This window comes from Argentina anserina, chromosome 6 (genome assembly GCF_933775445.1).
Source record: "Argentina anserina chromosome 6, drPotAnse1.1, whole genome shotgun sequence".
Taxonomy (NCBI): Eukaryota; Viridiplantae; Streptophyta; class Magnoliopsida; order Rosales; family Rosaceae; genus Argentina; species Argentina anserina.
Window position 1 is genome coordinate 26,100,765 of NC_065877.1, and position 18,128 is coordinate 26,118,892.

At 37.0% G+C, this 18,128-nt stretch overlaps 3 protein-coding genes across 3 annotated transcripts; all 3 read left to right on the forward strand.

Annotated features, from left to right (window-relative positions):
• The first annotated feature begins 351 nt into the window (after positions 1–351).
• On the forward strand, positions 352–1,373 carry LOC126800630 (NDR1/HIN1-like protein 13). The gene has a single exon (XM_050528019.1). The coding sequence runs from the start codon at positions 473–475 to the stop codon at positions 1,235–1,237; it is 765 nt and encodes a 254-aa protein (XP_050383976.1). The 5' UTR covers positions 352–472; the 3' UTR covers positions 1,238–1,373.
• Positions 1,374–9,791: 8,418 nt separating this feature from the next.
• Positions 9,792–15,955, forward strand: LOC126800627 (chaperonin CPN60-like 2, mitochondrial). Its single transcript, XM_050528017.1, has 17 exons — positions 9,792–9,944; positions 10,049–10,180; positions 10,568–10,727; positions 10,999–11,174; positions 11,659–11,754; positions 11,838–11,942; positions 12,070–12,156; positions 12,251–12,340; positions 12,794–12,874; positions 12,951–13,019; positions 13,082–13,159; positions 14,259–14,354; positions 14,474–14,573; positions 14,653–14,756; positions 14,856–14,961; positions 15,243–15,321; positions 15,406–15,955. Exons 1-17 carry the CDS (start codon positions 9,885–9,887, stop codon positions 15,509–15,511), a joined length of 1,725 nt encoding a protein of 574 aa, XP_050383974.1. The 5' UTR covers positions 9,792–9,884; the 3' UTR covers positions 15,512–15,955.
• Positions 15,956–16,591: 636 nt separating this feature from the next.
• LOC126797166 (expansin-A4-like) lies at positions 16,592–17,544 on the forward strand. Its single transcript, XM_050523838.1, has 2 exons — positions 16,592–16,736; positions 16,952–17,544. Exons 1-2 carry the CDS (start codon positions 16,592–16,594, stop codon positions 17,542–17,544), a joined length of 738 nt encoding a protein of 245 aa, XP_050379795.1.
• Positions 17,545–18,128: the final 584 nt, after the last annotated feature.

Consider the following 18,128-nt stretch of genomic DNA (forward strand, 5'->3'; position numbering starts at 1 on the left):
ATAGAAGCAATAATGAGTACAAGAGTTTGTAGGGCATTGGCAAAATATTGTAAAGATGCATCCAAACATAACATATTACCCAAAAATTCCAAAACTGCAATTTTAACGAATTGATATCAGCTCAAGTACACATTTCTTCTCGATCACAAACATAAACAAATTAAAAGATTTTCATTTTCTTGCTCCAATACTATCCAAAATAATTTCCATATTACACGCGCCGATCAAAGAGTGTGGTATTTACCTAATTCCTTAGTTATATTATTGTTCTAATGTTGCTGTCTCCCTCTCTTCGCCAATTGCCATTTCACCTTATATTTATTATATTCCACCCTTTACATCACCACCACACCTCTATCTCTCTCTCTACTCAATACAAGAGCTTTATCTGTTCTCTTATTCATCATTTCTCTCCACAAAAATATCAAACACCCTCTTCTCTATTTCTTTCTTTCTTAGCACTTACTTCAGCATGACAGACAGAGTCTACCCATCTGCCAAGCCCGCCACCAACGGCGCGGCAGCCCCAAACCCTGCCTTCCCCGCCACGAAAGCGCAGCTCTACAGCAACACGCGCCCTGCCTACCGTCCCCAGCCTCACCGCCACCGCCGCAGCCGCAGCCGCTGCTGCTCTTGCTGCCTCTGGATCATTTTCCTTCTCATCCTCCAAATCTTCATTGCAGCCATATTCGGTGCTGTTTTCTACCTCATATACAAGCCCCAACGCCCGAACTTCTCCGTCACCTCCCTCAAGCTCTCTACCCTCAACCTTACCTCCTCCTCCCAGCTCAACTCCCGCTTCGACATCAACGTCACCGCCCGGAACCCCAACAAGAAGCTCGTCTTCCTCTACAACTCGATCGCCATTTCCATCCTCTCAAACGACGATATCGATGTCGGTGACGGATCCATACCGGCTTTCACTCACGGCAAGAAGAACACGACTCTCCTGAAGGCTAGGATCGCAAGCAGCGGCAAACACCTCGAGAGCACTGATGTCACTACTTTGAAGGCTGAGATGAAGAGCAAGGCTGGCTTGGGACTGAAGGTGAGGCTTGACACCAGAGTGAGAGTGAAGGTTTTCGGGGTGAAGACTCCGAAAATCGGAATTAGGGTTCACTGCGAAGGGATTAAGGTTACTTCTCTTCCCTCTGCGAAAGCTGCTGCGACGGCTTCGACTAAGAATGCGAAGTGCAAGGTTGATGTTAGAGTCAAGATCTGGAAATGGACTGTATGATAGTGAAGGAAATTACAGAAGTTGAAAGAGAAAGAGGTGTGTGATATTTTTGTTATTATTTTTTATTTTCTAAAAAGGATTCCCTTGTAATATTCATTTTCTTTGAAATTCTTGTGACTATATTATGCTTTTCTCATTGGAAGTAGGGGTGGCACTTAAGACCGAAAAACCGAAAACCGAACCGAAAAAACCGGACCGAAACCGAAAAAAACCGAACCGAACACACGAAAAACCGAACTGAACCGAATTAATCGGTTTGGTTTCAGTTTGGGCACATAAGAAACCGAACCGAACTGAAAAACCGTATTATTTATAAAATAATGTCGTTTTACGTTTATCTTACCGAATATTTGTTTTGATTAATGTGATTTTAGGTTTATATTATATGTTTCTCTTTTGTAGTGTTATATATGTATATATAATCATCTATGTTTATATGTATGTTTCAAATAAGTTTGCTAAAACAAACACACACATATATATACAAGCGGATGTGTAATTACTAAATCCGCCTCAATATGAAACAACTATATGAAGGAAACTTCTCAAGATCGATCGACACCAGTCGATATGATTGATATGTATATATAGTCACCTTGTCAAAATTTCATCCAATTCGGACCTCGTTTAACCGTCGGAATTTTCGGTAAACCGAAAACAACACTAATATACCCTAAGAGAGGACCCATTACCAAGATACGAATGAGAAAAGTTGTTTACATATTTGAAGTCACATAATTTTTGTCATCGATCGTGCGTGGTCGAAACAAGGAAACTCATTTGGCAAAGTCCCGGTCAATGGGGGTTTTATTATGTGAAAACGCATGTTTTTTTTGGTTGACCGTTGGTACGGACGGTCAAACCATGTTCAAAACGGATGAAATTTTTACGGGTTCCCTAAATATATATACCGATCACATCTACTGGTGTCGATTGACCATATTTCAAACTGGAGTTGTTGATCGCTGAAGTGTTCACTAATGTACCATAACCTTTATAGTAGGGTTATAATAAGACTATCACATTATGAAGCGACTATATGAAGGAAACTTATCGGAATTGATCGACATCATCCGATGTGATCAGTATATATATTTAGTGACCATTTTAAAATTTCATCCAATTCGGACCTCGTTTGACCGTCGGAATTTCCGGTAAACCGAAAACAACACTAATATACCCTAAGGGATGACCCATTACCAAGATGCGAATGAGAAAAGTTGTTTACATATTTGAAGTCACATAATTTTTGTCATCGATCGTGCGTGGTCGAAACAAGGAAACTCATTTGGCAAAGCCCCGGTCAATGGGGTTTTATTATGTGAAAACGCCTCTTTTTTTGGTTAATCGTTAGTATGGACGATCAAACTATGTTCAAAACGGACGAAATTTTTACGGGTTCCCTAAATATATATACCGATCACATCTACTGGTGTCGATCGACCATATTTCAAACTGGAGTTGTCGATCGCCGAAGTGTCCACTAATGTACCATAACATTTTATATTAGGGTTATAATAAAACTATCACATTATGAAGCGACTATATGAAGGAAACTTATCGGAATTGATCGACACCATCCGATGTGATCAGTATATATATTTAGTGACCATTTTAAAATTTCATCCAATTCGGACCTCGTTTGACCGTCGGAATTTCCGGTAAACCAAAAACAACACTAATATACCCTAAGGGAGGACCCATTACCAATATGCAAATGAGAAAAGTTGTTTACATATTTGAAGTCACATAATTTTTGTCATCGATCGTGCGTGGTCGAAACAAGGAAACTCATTTGGCAAAGCCCCGGTCAATGGGGTTTTATTATGTGAAAACGCCTCTTTTTTGGTTAATCGTTAGTATGGACGATCAAACTATGTTCAAAATGGATGAAATTTTTACATGGTCCCTAAATATATATGTTGATCACATCTATTGGTGTCGATCGACAATATTTTGAAACTAGAATTTTTTAAAAATCAAAAAATAAATTTTTTTTTTTCAAAAAAAAAAACCGAAAAAAAACCGAACCGTTCGGTTCGGTTTTCAGTTTGCAATATTGAAAAACCGAATAGTAAACCGAACCGAACCGAACCGAAGTTAAATTTCAGTTTGGTTTACGGTTTGACCCCAAAACCGAACCGTTTAAACCGAATGCCACCCCTAATTGGAAGATAAGTTTGGTGATTGACAAAAGGATTTTGTATTAGGCATGATTAGCAAGTTGTCAATTTCTTAGTACTTCATAGTTGTTGTAAACACGTACTTGGCTTTCACGTATGTTAGAGCTTAATTAATTATCTCAATGCATGCTAATATTAATTAACCACCGAATTAGGATGTGGTACGTACTGCGTAGGCATAATCTCTACTTTTTGAAACTAATATCTAGCTGCAGGAGTGTATAGGTGCATGTGGATCGAATATAAAGAAATTTTAAATAACAGAAAAATGAGTCTTAATTATGATGATGAAAATAAGTATAGAGGATGAATGGTTGTTTTTTCTGTGATTTAGGGTTCCTTCTTACTTTGTTGCCTCGTACTGGTATATCAATGATATAAAATATAATCAAGTTACAAGTCTCTCTAATTTAGACTAATTTAATTTTTATATAGGGTATTAGGTCAGTGTCTTTTTCTTGTTATTTTATCGGGTCAATAACATTTTGGGTGTTGGTTGGTTTGGTGGGATAAGGTAATGGGCACACATAATGCTTCTTACTCGGGGAACTTTCCATGTGCAACCATGTTACTTGTATACAAGTCAATCTTGTACGGATTTGTTTATGGTGCAGCGCTGCATATCATATATACCAAATCGGACGGTGGATAGAGTGTGTCTTAAAATGCATGTGGGATATGTGGGGTGTATGGACGGTGGATTAAGAGCGTTGTATCATAGAATTTTCCAATCTTGTACTACCATGTAGGAATTTTTGTGTAAGTGAAAACACTTTTAAAACTTAATGATCATATTCCATAAGCACGAGGAAAGACCATGAGTCCGTGAGGCATATGTATATAAGTTCGGAATACATAAAAGAAGAGCAGCGATTTACAACTGATTGGTTCAACGCTAACTCGTATTTAGACTAATTTTTCAGTTAGTTAGATATCGACATCAACTGTTTATGTATAAACAGCGAGAAGAAACAAGCTAACAACGTTCTTGTTAATAACAAGAAAACAAATTAGTTTTTGTCAAGTTTCGGTCATTAATTATGCTTCGGGGGTAAAATATATTTGCAATGTGTCGCGAATAGCTAATTCCATATTTGCTCGTTCAATGAGCTTTGCAATTCAATCATTTTTACACATTACTTTTCCATAATCCAAATTATGGTGAAGTTCGTCTCGAAAATAAGCACACGTATTTCAATCAGTGTCGAAGTCCTTAATTTGTACGCTATGTTAGTGTCGGTGGGGTGCTTCAATAATTGTACGATAGTCTATATATCAATTATCAAGTCAATTCGAAGCTTTGAACTTTGAAGTAGGACCCCAAATGAGTAAGTTTTCTAATGAACAAAACTAGTGTGCATGTCTTTCAAAAAAACACATGGAAAGCACTTTGTATGCTGCCAATTACAGAATTCCATGTGCAACGACCTCTTTCATGATTCATGATCACTTGCTTGCTGTGATTGTGAGACACAACTAATTTTTGCTAAGCTGGTTGTTAAGGATATGTGCTGTGCAACATTATCGAGTGGACTAAGTCCAAATGCATATTTTCATATGACTAGCAAGACCTACCAACTCAAATATATTGATTAGTAGTAATATTTCTGTAGTAAGCAGGAGCGATATATACCTAAAACACATGCATGCAACTCACTTTATTACGCGGTTATGGAGCGAATATGAGAGCTGCATCAAGGTGTACTAGCCAGCTTGCATGAGTATTGTAGGTACAAGTCATGAACATTGTTAGCTCTTCACCTTCGTTAATGTATTTCCTGACGCCTCAATATATATTGGGTTTTGTGCATGTATTTCTTGCGTTTCTTAGTCTTGTAAACTTGCGATTTCTATTGCATGTCGCGGATCATAAACTACGATTAATTGCCTTCATTAAACAACGTGTTCTCATTTAGAGAGCTGAAACATGTATTTAGAGTGGGTAATTATAGTAAGATGTACTAGCTCAACTAGAATGTAATTAATTATTTATCCAGTAATCTCAGTAGTTCGTATGCTATACAATTGGTTCGATCGCGTCAAAAGTGCAAATTATAGGCATTCAAGCAAAAGAGAAGAAACGCAAATCTCATGTTTCACTAATGATATGAGTATCTTACCTAAGTCGATCAAAATTTGGTTTAGGGTGCAAACAAAGTAATAGTTGATTTGATTGTGATCTATGTAAAGTGCACGAAGCACTACTACTTCAAGGGTCCTACAATATCTTATATCAAATAACCATAACTTAGGCCGTATCTTAGAATAGTTGTTGATCGATGATATTGTGATTTGTGTTTATTGAAACTTCATGAAAGGGAAGTAAGAAATAGTTTATATATAGGTGCAAGCTGCTATATTGTCAATAGTATTGATCTCCTCTCACTCTCACTTGGATATCAATGTTCCTGGCCGGAGTTGAGTAGCTTATCCGACTCTTTGCGCACGTTCATAAATACGCAAGCATATTTCTATAATGCACGTAGTGATAGTTTGATATAGAATAAGGTTAGACTGTACACTGTTTTAATGAACGGCCCTTCATTATGATGATTGTATTTGGGATTGGCAACACAATCCGATTTGGTTCCCATTCATTACATGCTTGATGCTTCTAATGTTTAATTTGGTCCTTCCTCTAGCTTTCTGACTCTGCATGAGTCTTAACTTCTCGGCTGTTCTTTGAATTCTACTAAAATTTTACTACTCATGGTCGTTTTAATTTCATGGTAACCACACTGACGGTTAAATTTGAGTTCCAGGGTTGGACAATTTGATTTTATTATGTATTCTATAGTTTTATTGGCGAATATTTCTGAAGCATACATGTAAGTAAGAAATTTACATTAATCATACATGGTTGTCTCACTCTTGACAAGACGAGAACCCTAACAACATTATGCAATATAAAAATATTTTATTCTCTTTTAAAAGAAGTTTGATTCCCATTTTTTTTACATACAATATTCAACTTTTTTTATAACGCAAGGTCATTAATTAATTATAAGAAAATGTACGAAACAACATGAACATATGATGTTGTCACGGGCTACGATAAAATTTGAAATTTGCAGAACAATAAAACCTTAAACCAGTGGCGGATCCAGAAAATTTGCAAAATAAATAGTACTAGTCACTTGAAATATAATCTAACTTAATTAAAAAAAATTACAATACAACTTTTCAATCAACGACGAGACAGTAAATATACACGGCGTGACCTCACACATGACTATAAATTAAAAAAATCAATTTAAGACAACAAATTTACCTCAAAATCAAACATTCAAATAACCAACTATTAAAAAAAGAAAGAATGAAAAAATAATAACTTGAATTGAATGGAATTTAGACATATGAATAAGTGAATTGGATCTAACATTTGAGATAATTTAAAACAAAAATCGATGTGTACATCTTCTGTTCATGGAATATCCCTTTTCAACTTCGGTTTTAGGGTTTGAAAGATCAAGACGTAGAAGGACTGTTTTAGAAGTCATCTCTTTATAGTCATGTTTTCATCAAGTCGGTGTGACTTTTATGACCAGCGGCGGTAGTCCATATAGTGAGTAAAGGAAGAGAAAAATTCTTACGTTTACAGAGCTGGATGTACGTTTTAAAAAAGAGAGTTTGATGTTATTTATTAATTGAGTGGAGGAAAAATAGGTTAAATATGGCTAGTGGGAATTATATCAAAAGAAGTTGGGGGAGATTTTCCCATTTATAGGCAACTGATCAATTGTCTCATTAATTATCAGGAAGCCCAACGATGTCGGTTTGGGCTGCAAGTCTGCAACGAAGGAATTAAAAAATATATATAGTTGTCTCTGCGTATTCTTCCTCCAACCTTCGCCATATTTTGCCCTTTTTACATTGATTTTTTTCTTTTCAAAAACCTCTATATTCCAAGCCTAGCGTCAAAAACCCAATTTCCCCATGAATGAATCCTCCACTGCCCTAAACTAGAGCTCCAACCATGCATTCCTATGTGGAATCTCTTAAGAGAGGCCCAAAGAATGTCACCAAGAAACCAGAGGAGCTGGTCAACGAGGGAGAGTGTAATATGTATACACCATGAACATGAAACGTCCTTGTGGGCAACTAAAGAACTATGTGAAAATACCTAGAAAAAATAGGTAATCTCAATGTTGCAAATCTTTGAATAAATACCACACATAACTGAAGAACAAAAAGAACCAATGAGAATGACAACCTCCTGGGTCCCAGATCCGAAATCCATAGTGAATAGCTCTCAAAATCAAGACCCATTCCACAATAGCATGGACCAAAATAGTCCAGGCCCTAAAGATTGGGGTGCCCATACTAAACTGGGCCACTTTCGGATACCACCGTCGCCAAACCCTCCTCTGCCGCGTCGTTGTCCTCTGCTTCAAGCGTCCAAACTAGGCACCTACTACAAACCTTGACATATCGGAATTCGCCAGCATCTCACCATCGCCTTCTGGCCATACCTAACAAATCGTTGACAAGAGATGGTCGTAGAACGGTCCGGATTGCAGAGCTGCGAACCCATAAGGCGATGCAAGCAATCGCCTTCATCCCATGACCTTATAATATGAGGCCAAAAAGGATTAGTTTCAGGGTCCCAAACCCGTAAAACCTCGCTCAAATAGCCAAAATTCCGGCAACGTTCCACCATAAAGGAGTTAGACTTTATCTCATGTCGAGCATCCCATTGGAGAAGTGATCGAAGTAAGGAGGGGATGCTCGTTCTTGTAGAGAATATTGTATTGATATCATGGAGAGAAGAAGACTCATCAGAGACCAAGAGCTGCGACGAGCGAAGCCCCAAGGCTAGGGTACACCACCAGGTATCAAGAGCAGAGAATGCTCTCATTCTTACAATATTCAACCTTTAATAAACACCAAGAGTAATGTTATTTGACATAGGAAAAAACTTGCGTACAAACTAGTATGTACGCGTGCGTCCAAACTCTTGTTTATTTGCACATTTTGCGAATATAAATACATGATTTTAACCGTTCAAAGGTTTAGTTTATTACTACAGATCATTTATGTAAAAGATCAACATAAACAAAAATCATCTTCATAGTCGATTGCATCAAACAAATGAACGGTTATGGTGAAAGTTAGTAGTCTCATGATCAACTGTCAATTTGTTTGATGCAATCGACTATGAAGACGATTTTTGTTTATGTTGATATTTTACAGAAATGATCTTTAGTAATAAACTAAACTTTTGAACAGTTAAAATCCTGTATTTATATTCGCAAAGTGTGCAAATAAACGAGAGTTTGGACGCACGCGTACATACTAGTTTGTACCCAAGTTTTTCCCTTTGACATATACAATTGGTCTCACACTAAGATCTTGCAGCAGCTTTGGTGGCGTAGTCATGCGATTGTGGTGGTCTTTGCGTCACAATGTCGGCAGCAATGAACCAATTAATCGAGATCGTCTTCCATTGAATTTGGTTTCGACTGGATTAATTTCTGTTGGTTTTGCGTTGTGATTAGCTCTAGATTAAGTAGATTGTTTGAATTTTCCCTTTTATTATTTTATTATTTTCTATTTTATGAAGCTTACTTCTATTAATACCTCCCTAATTGGTTATGGACCTCCTCAAACTTTTGAACAAATTTATTTCCAATTCCACCCCTTAGAAATTATGAAGACACAATTTATCTTCTCTCTTCTCTGTTTTCCTTTCTCTAGCTCATAAGGAGATCACAGATTCTTTCTTGATATCTCAAAAGCTAATTTGATGAACAAGATAGAGAGACTGTGCTCTCTAAATTACATGTTGATTTCCAAGTGCTTGCACTGTTAATTAAAAAAATCATATGTTCTGATATTGGGTTATTTTGAAAGCGGTTTCAATTATTAGAATGCCAAATACCAAGCATGAATGTACTCCAGCAAATTTCCCTTAAAATTCTAACTCGATGTGAGCCTCCATTCATATAACAAATCAACTTTATAGGAATTAACTTGCCCTCAATATCATATTTTTCATTCCACCAACGTTGTCATATCCTAGAAGACATGCTAAGGAGCACTAATTATCAAACAACAATAAAAAGAAATAATGAAAGTATGAAACCAAGAGAAGATGAATTTAGGATGCGAAGAAAGAAATGATATGAAAGTTCTTCAAAGCGGCAAATTTAGAAAATATTTGTACAAAAATTTGAGGTGGTCTAAATAACAATTGTGGAGGTATGAATAGAACCCCGTTTTTATGAAATGAAAGTCTATTTAACACTACCAAAACAAAACCAAAATACAAGAACGAACATTTCTTCTCAAAAAGAAAAAGATAGAAACAGAGAAATAAATACTCCAAAGTCCAAATGAAACCAAACTCGTCGAGTTCTGGTGGCCCAATCCATAGTCTTCTAAAGCCTAAAACCCTACGGAACTAAACCCCTCTCACTCGTGGAGGAAAATTCCCAGCATCTCTGTAACTCCCACTTCCGGCCATGTATCGAATAGCTTCCAAATTAGCTTCCTCCGTCACTTCTTCCAATACCAAGAAACTGGTAACTCCTAACCCTTCATCTCTTTTCTCATAAATTTCATTCCTTTGATTGATGGGTCTGAACACTCCCTTCTCTTTTGTCTTCTAATTTGAGTTGAACATCAGATAGGCAGTAGGATCATATGCAATAGGAATTATGCGGCCAAAGATATCACCTTTGGGGTTGGGGCACGCGCCTCTCTGCTGCAAGGTGTCTCTGAGGTTGCAGAGGCTGTCAAAGTTACCATGGGACCTAAGGTATTGGATTAAAGCTCTTACCTTTTAGTCATTTTTGTTTTCTTTAGTAGTTCATTGATACAATGTACATTGGTAGAGCTCAATGTCTAATTGCAACAGCAGGAAAGCTAAGTTCTTAACTTTTAGTCATTTATGTATGCTTTCATAGTTCATTGATACAATGTACATTGGTAGAGCTCAATGTCTAATTGGAACAGCTGGAAAGTTAAGTTCTTGTGATAGCTTAATGTGGAACTGTAGTTTATTTATCATTGGTGTTGCTTTGTTTAGTTACAATATGAAGTGAGAATGGTATGGTGTTTTTGAACAATGCACTACTATGAGCAAGCAATAGGAAATTTAGTGAAGGGTTCAATCTTAAATGTCAGTTTTGTTGAATTGGTTCAGGGTCGCTTTGTGATTATTGAGAAGAGTGGCAAGAATCCCCAGGTCACAAAGGACGGTGTTACTGTTGCAAAGAGCATTAGTTTCGAGGATAAGTCCAAGGATTTGGGTGCGAATCTCGTGAAACAGGTGGCCAGAGCAACTAATACTGCTGCCGGTGATGGTAAGATTCTTTCTCGGTTTTTTTTTCTCCATTTACATAATCTAATTTGAGATGAAGGAAGAGGCCGGCGTTGATGTGTTTGATTTTGCTTACTAACTAGGCCAAAAAGAGGCTCAAAAAGTTGGAATTATCCTGTAAAATGAGTTGATAAGCATGACTGCTATCTTTATTGTTTTGTTTTGGTACCTGAACTGAAACTTGCGAGCCTCCATGGTTGCTTCTGTTGCATTTCTATTGACTTCATGGAGAGATGTTAACTATCTGATTGCAGGTACAACGTGTGCAACTGTCTTGACCCAAGCAATACTCGTAGAAGGTTGCAAGTCTATAGCTGCTGGGATAAATGCAATGGATTTGCGGAGTGGTATCAATATGGCAGTTGATGCTATTGTTACTGATCTGAAAAGCAAAGCATTGATGATAAGCACACCAGAAGAGATTACACAGGTGATGGGCTTCTTGAAAAAGAACATGTCTAACTCTAATTCCTATTTTAAAGTATAATTCTAATCAAGTTTAGGAAATAAATGTAGCTTTTTCAGATCTCTGATTGACTGAAAACTTCCCAAGTTCAGAAAAAGATGTAATCATAAGCTATTTTTGTTGCTTACATTTTTCCAATAGTGTCTCTTGTATTAAGTATCTTTACAACATTCCGTGGCAGCATTAGACCTTTTGAATATCCTGAGGGTATTAGTTAATATTTCAGCTTAGACTCTGAATGAAGTCTGGGTGGATAGTTTCCAGTGTTATGCTACTGGTTATCATGGAGACATGTATTGTACATTACTTTTAACTGGATCCTTATATCTTTCCTCTCCAAAGTGACTCTAAACTCCAAAGTGAATAACAATTCATGTTGTTGCATTTATATTCTTAAAATCTAAATATATCTTGATTTGGAGATTCATGATTAAATATGATGATATAGGTTGCCACCATTTCAGCCAATGGTGAACGAGAGATTGGAGAGTTGATAGCAAAAGCAATGGAGAAAGTTGGGAAGGAAGGAGTCATTACAGTTGCTGTAAGCATCTTCTCTACTGAATATAATATCTCCTACCATAATATGGGGGTATTATGGTACCTCAAATGTACATACTTCTGTAGGATGGGAATACATTGGATAATGAATTGGAAGTGGTGGAAGGAATGAAGCTCGGCAGAGGTTACATTTCTCCCTATTTTATCTCTAACCAAAAGATGCAGACATGTGTAAGTTTGGAACTTGATTGTACCACCTATGTTTGTATGCCCTTTCTTGTGGTTAAAGTAAATAATTACCTATTCCTTAGGGTTTTGAATGTCTGTTGATCTAGTCTAATGAAATCCATGGTTGCAGGAGTTGGAACACCCGCTAATCCTCATTCATGAAAAGAAAATTTCGGACATGACTTCACTAGTGAGAATACTAGAGATGGCCGTAAATGTAATCAGCACTTTTCTGAATGTTTACCTTTTACCATCAAACTGTAAAATAATTTTTTATGGACAGTGATACCCATTTCTCGTTTCTCTGACAGAAAAGCAGACCACTTCTTGTTGTAGCCGAGGATGTTGAAAGTGATCCACTTTCCATGCTTATACTCAACAAGCATCATGCTGGGCTTAAGGTGAGACTTGAATTTTCTTTTGACTTACTGCTCTTGCATTGTATAATTAATTCAAGAGGTCTGTCTGTTTCTCGCATCTTTATTTTAATTTCAAGGTCAACATATATAGTAACGCACATGCACGCTCACAGAGAGAGATATATATTTTATACACACACATACATATATTGTTACTCTTGTTGACGTGGGAATGGATAATCACCTAGTGTATCAGCAAGTATCCACACATAATGCATTTTCAAATATATGGTTTTTACTATTCTACAAGTTTGTTTTCCTTTTTTGGGTTTTAACTGTGAATTCTTACCTCTTTATACTGGGTATGCTACATGGGGAGTTGTATTCTGAATATGCATGTTTGTTTGGTGTTTCCACATAGGCATGATGTTTTCTAGTAAAGATTTTGTACTTTTGTATCAACAAACAAGACTTTAACTAGTTGAGTATCCTCAGGTTTGTGCCATCAAAGCTCCTGGTTTTGGGGAAAACAGGAAAGCCAATTTAGAAGATCTTGCTGTTCTCACTGGTGGAGAGGTACAAATATTTTTGGTTCTATGATATTGTATGGTGATTCGCATGAAATGGTACAAGTAATATACTTGTTACACAGGTTATCAGTGAAGATCGTGGTTTAACCCTCGAGAAAGTCCAATTTGATACACTTGGTACTGCAAAAAAGGTGTGCATGTGAATGGCACGTGTAAGTTGCATGTTCTATACCTGATAACTAAATTGTAACAGGTGACTGTATCTCTTGATGACACAATCATTTTAAACGGAGGTGGGGATAAGAAGCTGATTGAAGAAAGATGTGAGGAGGTAATGCCTGAATTTCTTATAATTCACTCTCTAATGCACCTGTGTTTATTTGTACTCGGATGTATTGTCTCATATTACATTAGCGGTCATTATCATAAGTTTTATATTTGTTTTGCAACACAACTTGGCCTAAAGACATTTATGTCGTCGTAACACAATGGGAATACTTTCGATCTATTTCCTCAAAATAAGTAGCTTTCTCCATTATATCCATATATCTGATTTACTGAATGTCGTTATATATCGTAGTCACTGGGTATACTATAAATGACATTTTAACTCCCATACTGAACAGAAATCTTCCGAACCATGTAAGATTATGTATGCACTATGGGCTCCATCTTCAGGCAGTGGCATAATTTCTGCTTTTGATTTGATTATGTGGTAATCTTGCACTGATTAGTGAAAGTGCAAATGCAAATTAAGAATTTAGTGGTCGATATTTTTATAGAGCAGATATAGATTTCTGCTGCTTGTGAACCAAATCAGATACCTTGTCGTTGCTTATCTAATGGACCAAAAGTTTTTTTGGCAAAATGTTTTAGAAGTCTTATCAATACCTCTTGAAGGAGTTGTGCCCTCCTCCCAACTCATACACACACACACAGGTTGGGTGGCATGTTATATCTCCATTTAAGGAATCGTTGTATAGTTGGTCTTGGGATACTGATCTTCTGGTTGAGAAGGACCCTATATATTTATAATATTAATTATTATTACCAACTGTTCAGTAATTTTTCTTTTTGAGGGGAATAGGTTGAGTATCCTAAAATTGTCAGTAATTTGCAAAGATATACAACCTTCCTATAAATTTATATGAAAGAGCTGCTTCATTCTGATTTACATTACAACTGTGGTGGTGATCTCATATACAAATACCACGATTGATTCAGATGTTCAAATCGCATTCTACATGTTTTCAGCTAAAGCTTATCCAATTGGCTTAATATGGCTTCTATAGCAAGACAAGTTTCTTAGCCACCGGTAACAGGTTCAATGAGCACCTTTGGGCGATAGATTTACTAATATTAAAACATGTACTAAAGGAACTAATCATGGAGTCTTTTGAGTCACCTAAAAACTCAAATACTTTTTGCAGTTGAGAATGACAATGGAGAAGAGTACTGCTATGTTTGACAAGGAGAAAGCGCAGGAGCGGCTGTCAAAATTATCTGGTGGAGTGGCCATCTTCAAGGTATCTTATCCCTCATTGTGGATGTTTGTGTAAATCCACCTTTATGAATTGCTGCCCCATGATGTATATTTTATGCTTTCAGATTCAGATTAACTCGTTTTATTTCCCTTATAGCACAGGTTGGTGGGGCTAGTGAGGCAGAGGTTGGGGAGAGGAAAGATCGGGTAACAGATGCTTTAAATGCTACTAGAGCAGCGGTGGAAGAGGGTATTTTACCAGGTTGGTTGAGTTTTCTAGGTTAAATATGTTCTTGTCTCTCGTTCAGACTAACCAAAAAATTTCTTGTTTCTCTGCTTAGGTGGCGGTGTTGCTCTCCTGTATGCTACAAAAGCATTGAAGAACATTCAAATGCAAAACGAAGATCAAAGAAGAGGAGTAGAAATAATCCAGAATGCACTAAAGGTTTACTTTTTTTTGATGGAATTAATATCTAGGCATATCCGTTTATGGGTTTATTTAGGTCAAAGTTTCCTCATGGTGTATATACTTGACTTGCAACAGGCACCTACATTCACTATAGTTCAGAATGCTGGTTATGATGGTGCGCTGGTTCTTGGTAAATTGCTGGAACAAGGTGATTACAGACTGGGTTATGATGCAGCCAAAGGTACGTTTGTTTATTTTGTTCTTATCACTTTTTATACATGTTTATTTTATTTAAACTTTTGATCCCTGGTTTTGTGCTGATTTTTTCTATAAAGTTTTTGGTTGGCGAACTTGAGTTCACACCAGTTTTATTTCTGTAACAGACAAAAGCATTTGAAGTATATATGATTACATAATACTCCTAATATCAGAATCTGAAATCTGAGTTACAATTTTCAACTAGTTTCGATTTCGTTCATTGCTTTAAGTCCTTTAACCATGGTGGTGCTTGTGCTGAACTAGGTGAATATGTTGACATGGTCAAGGCTGGAATCATTGATCCTCTGAAAGTAGTTAGAACGTCCTTGGTAGACGCAGCCAGGTGAAATTGGCAGTCTATTTAGCAACCAAACTCTTAATTTGTTCTTTTCCTGTGGTTTTAAACCTGTTTATTCTCTATTTGCAGCGTGTCGTTACTGTTAACAACAACTGAGGCAGCTATAGTGGAGAGTCCAACAGAGAAAAAACCTCCCAGCCGGATGCCAAATATGGAAGATTATGGGGGCTACTAACTTGTTGGAGACTTAACTCAGGCCTTGGTGCCAGTACAGCTTATTATGTAACAATCTGTTATTCCTGTGGATTTTGTTAGACCCTAAAGGTCATATATGTGGCCGCAAGTCCAAATTGGTGAAGTTGTATGATGGGGACTAGAATTGAGATATTTAGGCAATCAAAGACTGACAAAATTGAAATAAGTAGCAACACTAATGTTTTTGATCACTAAAAACCAACATGTTCTTGATGCCTCATTGGCTCATGCCTATTCACAACATTTCTTGAAGGCTGGAATGAAAGAGTTTTCCGATATGATTCAGTGAAAGGGGTGGAGTGAAGGACTAAGTTCTGCTTCATTGCTAAATTATAAACTTGCTGTGTTAAATCACTTAAATGTTACAAATTCGTATTTTTGATTTTGTTGGTCAAGAGATTACAATCCCTATTTCCTAGTAGAATTTCTGTTGGTATTCAAGTGATGCTTTTAAAAGGCACTTCATTGTATCAGAAACAATCAATCAAACTTGCTATTAGATTCTGAGATAGATGGACAGGAAGAACAATTCAATATTTTACAGTTTATACCTTGTAACCTGACGCGAATTGAAACAAAACTCGATTGGGATTTGATTATCTACCAATTGTAGCAATTCAAGTTCTCTTGGGGGAGAAATGTTAGGCTTTAATGTTTTACATGGTTTTCTCCTTTAATTTGTTAGCACATTCATTATCCTTAATGATCGTATTAATTTGTCAAATGTTTTTGTAACTTAATTTGATATCAAAGATGAATAATTTCAGTCTAGCAATAGTCATACATCACCTCTGACTCTCTGAACTCTCGACTTTTGATAATCAAAGAATGTGACTGTTTAGGTTGATGAATTGCCGCTAATAAAGCCACTATTATATGTATTCTTCAGTGAAATACTTTCATTAATTAGGTAAGAAATAACACCCAAAGAAGCAACGATATCATGGCACGTTTGACCAATTAGAGGTCTGATAATGGAACTTGGACAAATGACCAGTATATATATGCAGACATCCCTTGGTTCCCATGGACATACAGTTTAGAATAATTCCTGACCAAGATGGCTAATTCTATGTTTTCAGTAGCATTCAGAATCCTGGTGGCACTAGTTGTCATTGACCACAATATTGCTGGTGCAGTTGCTGCAGGATGGGATTTTGGACACGCCACATTTTATGGTGATTCCGCAGGCAGAGGAACCGAAGGTAAGTAGGAGTGTTTCCATATATACACCGTAAACACAGAATTGGAGAAATAGAACAGTTAATAGAAACTTAAACTTCAAATATATGAATGCCATACAGACATGGATGATGTCACAATTGAGTCATAATTAAGTAACATTTCTACTATAAATTCGTAAATAAATGTTCATTATCATATTATGATATAACACGATCGAGCTCAATGTGATCATCAGGCGGAGCTTGTGGATATGGAGACCCCTTTGTACAAGGTTATGGGGTTGCGACGGCCGCCCTGAGCACTGCGCTCTACAACAAAGGCCAGACTTGCGGTGCATGTTTTGAAATATACTGCGCGAATAATCCACAATGGTGTCAGCCAGGCACCATCAAAGTAACTGTAACCAACGAATGCCCAGGAGGCCCTTGCGCCTCTCCTCAGAAACACTTTGATTTAACCATGCCAATGTTCTTGAAGATAGCAAAAGCTCCACAAGCTGGGATAATTCCGATAGGGTTTCGAAGGACCTGGTGCACAAAAAGAGGAGGGATTAGGTTTGCGTTCGAGGGGAACCCTAACTTTCTACTGATCTTGGTGTCTAATGTTGGAGGCGCCGGTGATGTGGTTGATGTTAAGATCAAGGGTTCAAGGCAACCGACTTGGTGGACGATGAAGCGCAACTGGGGACAGAAATGGGAGACTGATGGGAACTTGGTTGGGCAAAGCTTGTCGTTCCAAGTGACTACCAGTGATGGCAAATCTCTCCAGACCTCTGTTGCTCCTGCCAATTGGGCATTTGGGCAAACTTATGTGGGAACAAACTTTTAATTAGTTCAGCAACATTGTTATAATTACTTAATTGTAGGAACTTACAAAGAAATTCTACATCAGTCATGTAATATTGCTGAATAAGACGATTACATGTATTCTATGTTTAATTTACGAATGATATCTAGCAATTTTGCGGTATAATTTGTTCTTATTTCTTATTTTCTACAAGTATAATATATAGGGGCTTATGCAGTACCCTTTAATTTCCTTGAATTTGTACAAACTCCAGGGCAAAGAGATATTGTTCATGTGAGAATGTGAGATTACTATATATTGGGGTTCTTGGTAAGGAACGAACTGAGTTAATTAATTATGACGTTGGCAACAAGTCGAGACATGTAACATCGTTGAGCATGCGATTTGTCCTTGTAATAACCCGAATTTTCGAGTTTAAATTCTTTTAATTTCTTGCAATTAGTATGCTTGGTGATTCGAGTAAAATCACATTCTACACCTTCTCGTCGATATCTTTACGAAATGAAAGTAGTTTCGGAAATTTAAGGTTGAAAAACGTTACGTTTTCAGTGGCTCAAGAGTCGATTTTTATTTCGTCACTCATCTCCGAAAACTTTATTCCTGAA

Excerpts from the sequence above, each read along its gene's own strand:
- LOC126800630 (XM_050528019.1), top strand. The coding sequence starts at position 473 with ATGACAGACAGAGTCTACCCATCTGCCAAGCCCGCCACCAACGGCGCG.
- LOC126800627 (XM_050528017.1), top strand. The coding sequence starts at position 9,885 with ATGTATCGAATAGCTTCCAAATTAGCTTCCTCCGTCACTTCTTCCAAT. Across the intron at positions 10,728-10,998 it reads TAATACTGCTGCCGGTGATG|GTACAACGTGTGCAACTGTC; the intron begins GTAAGATTCTTT and ends ATCTGATTGCAG. Across the intron at positions 12,875-12,950 it reads CTGTTCTCACTGGTGGAGAG|GTTATCAGTGAAGATCGTGG; the intron begins GTACAAATATTT and ends CTTGTTACACAG.
- LOC126797166 (XM_050523838.1), top strand. The coding sequence starts at position 16,592 with ATGGCTAATTCTATGTTTTCAGTAGCATTCAGAATCCTGGTGGCACTA. Across the intron at positions 16,737-16,951 it reads CGCAGGCAGAGGAACCGAAG|GCGGAGCTTGTGGATATGGA; the intron begins GTAAGTAGGAGT and ends TGTGATCATCAG.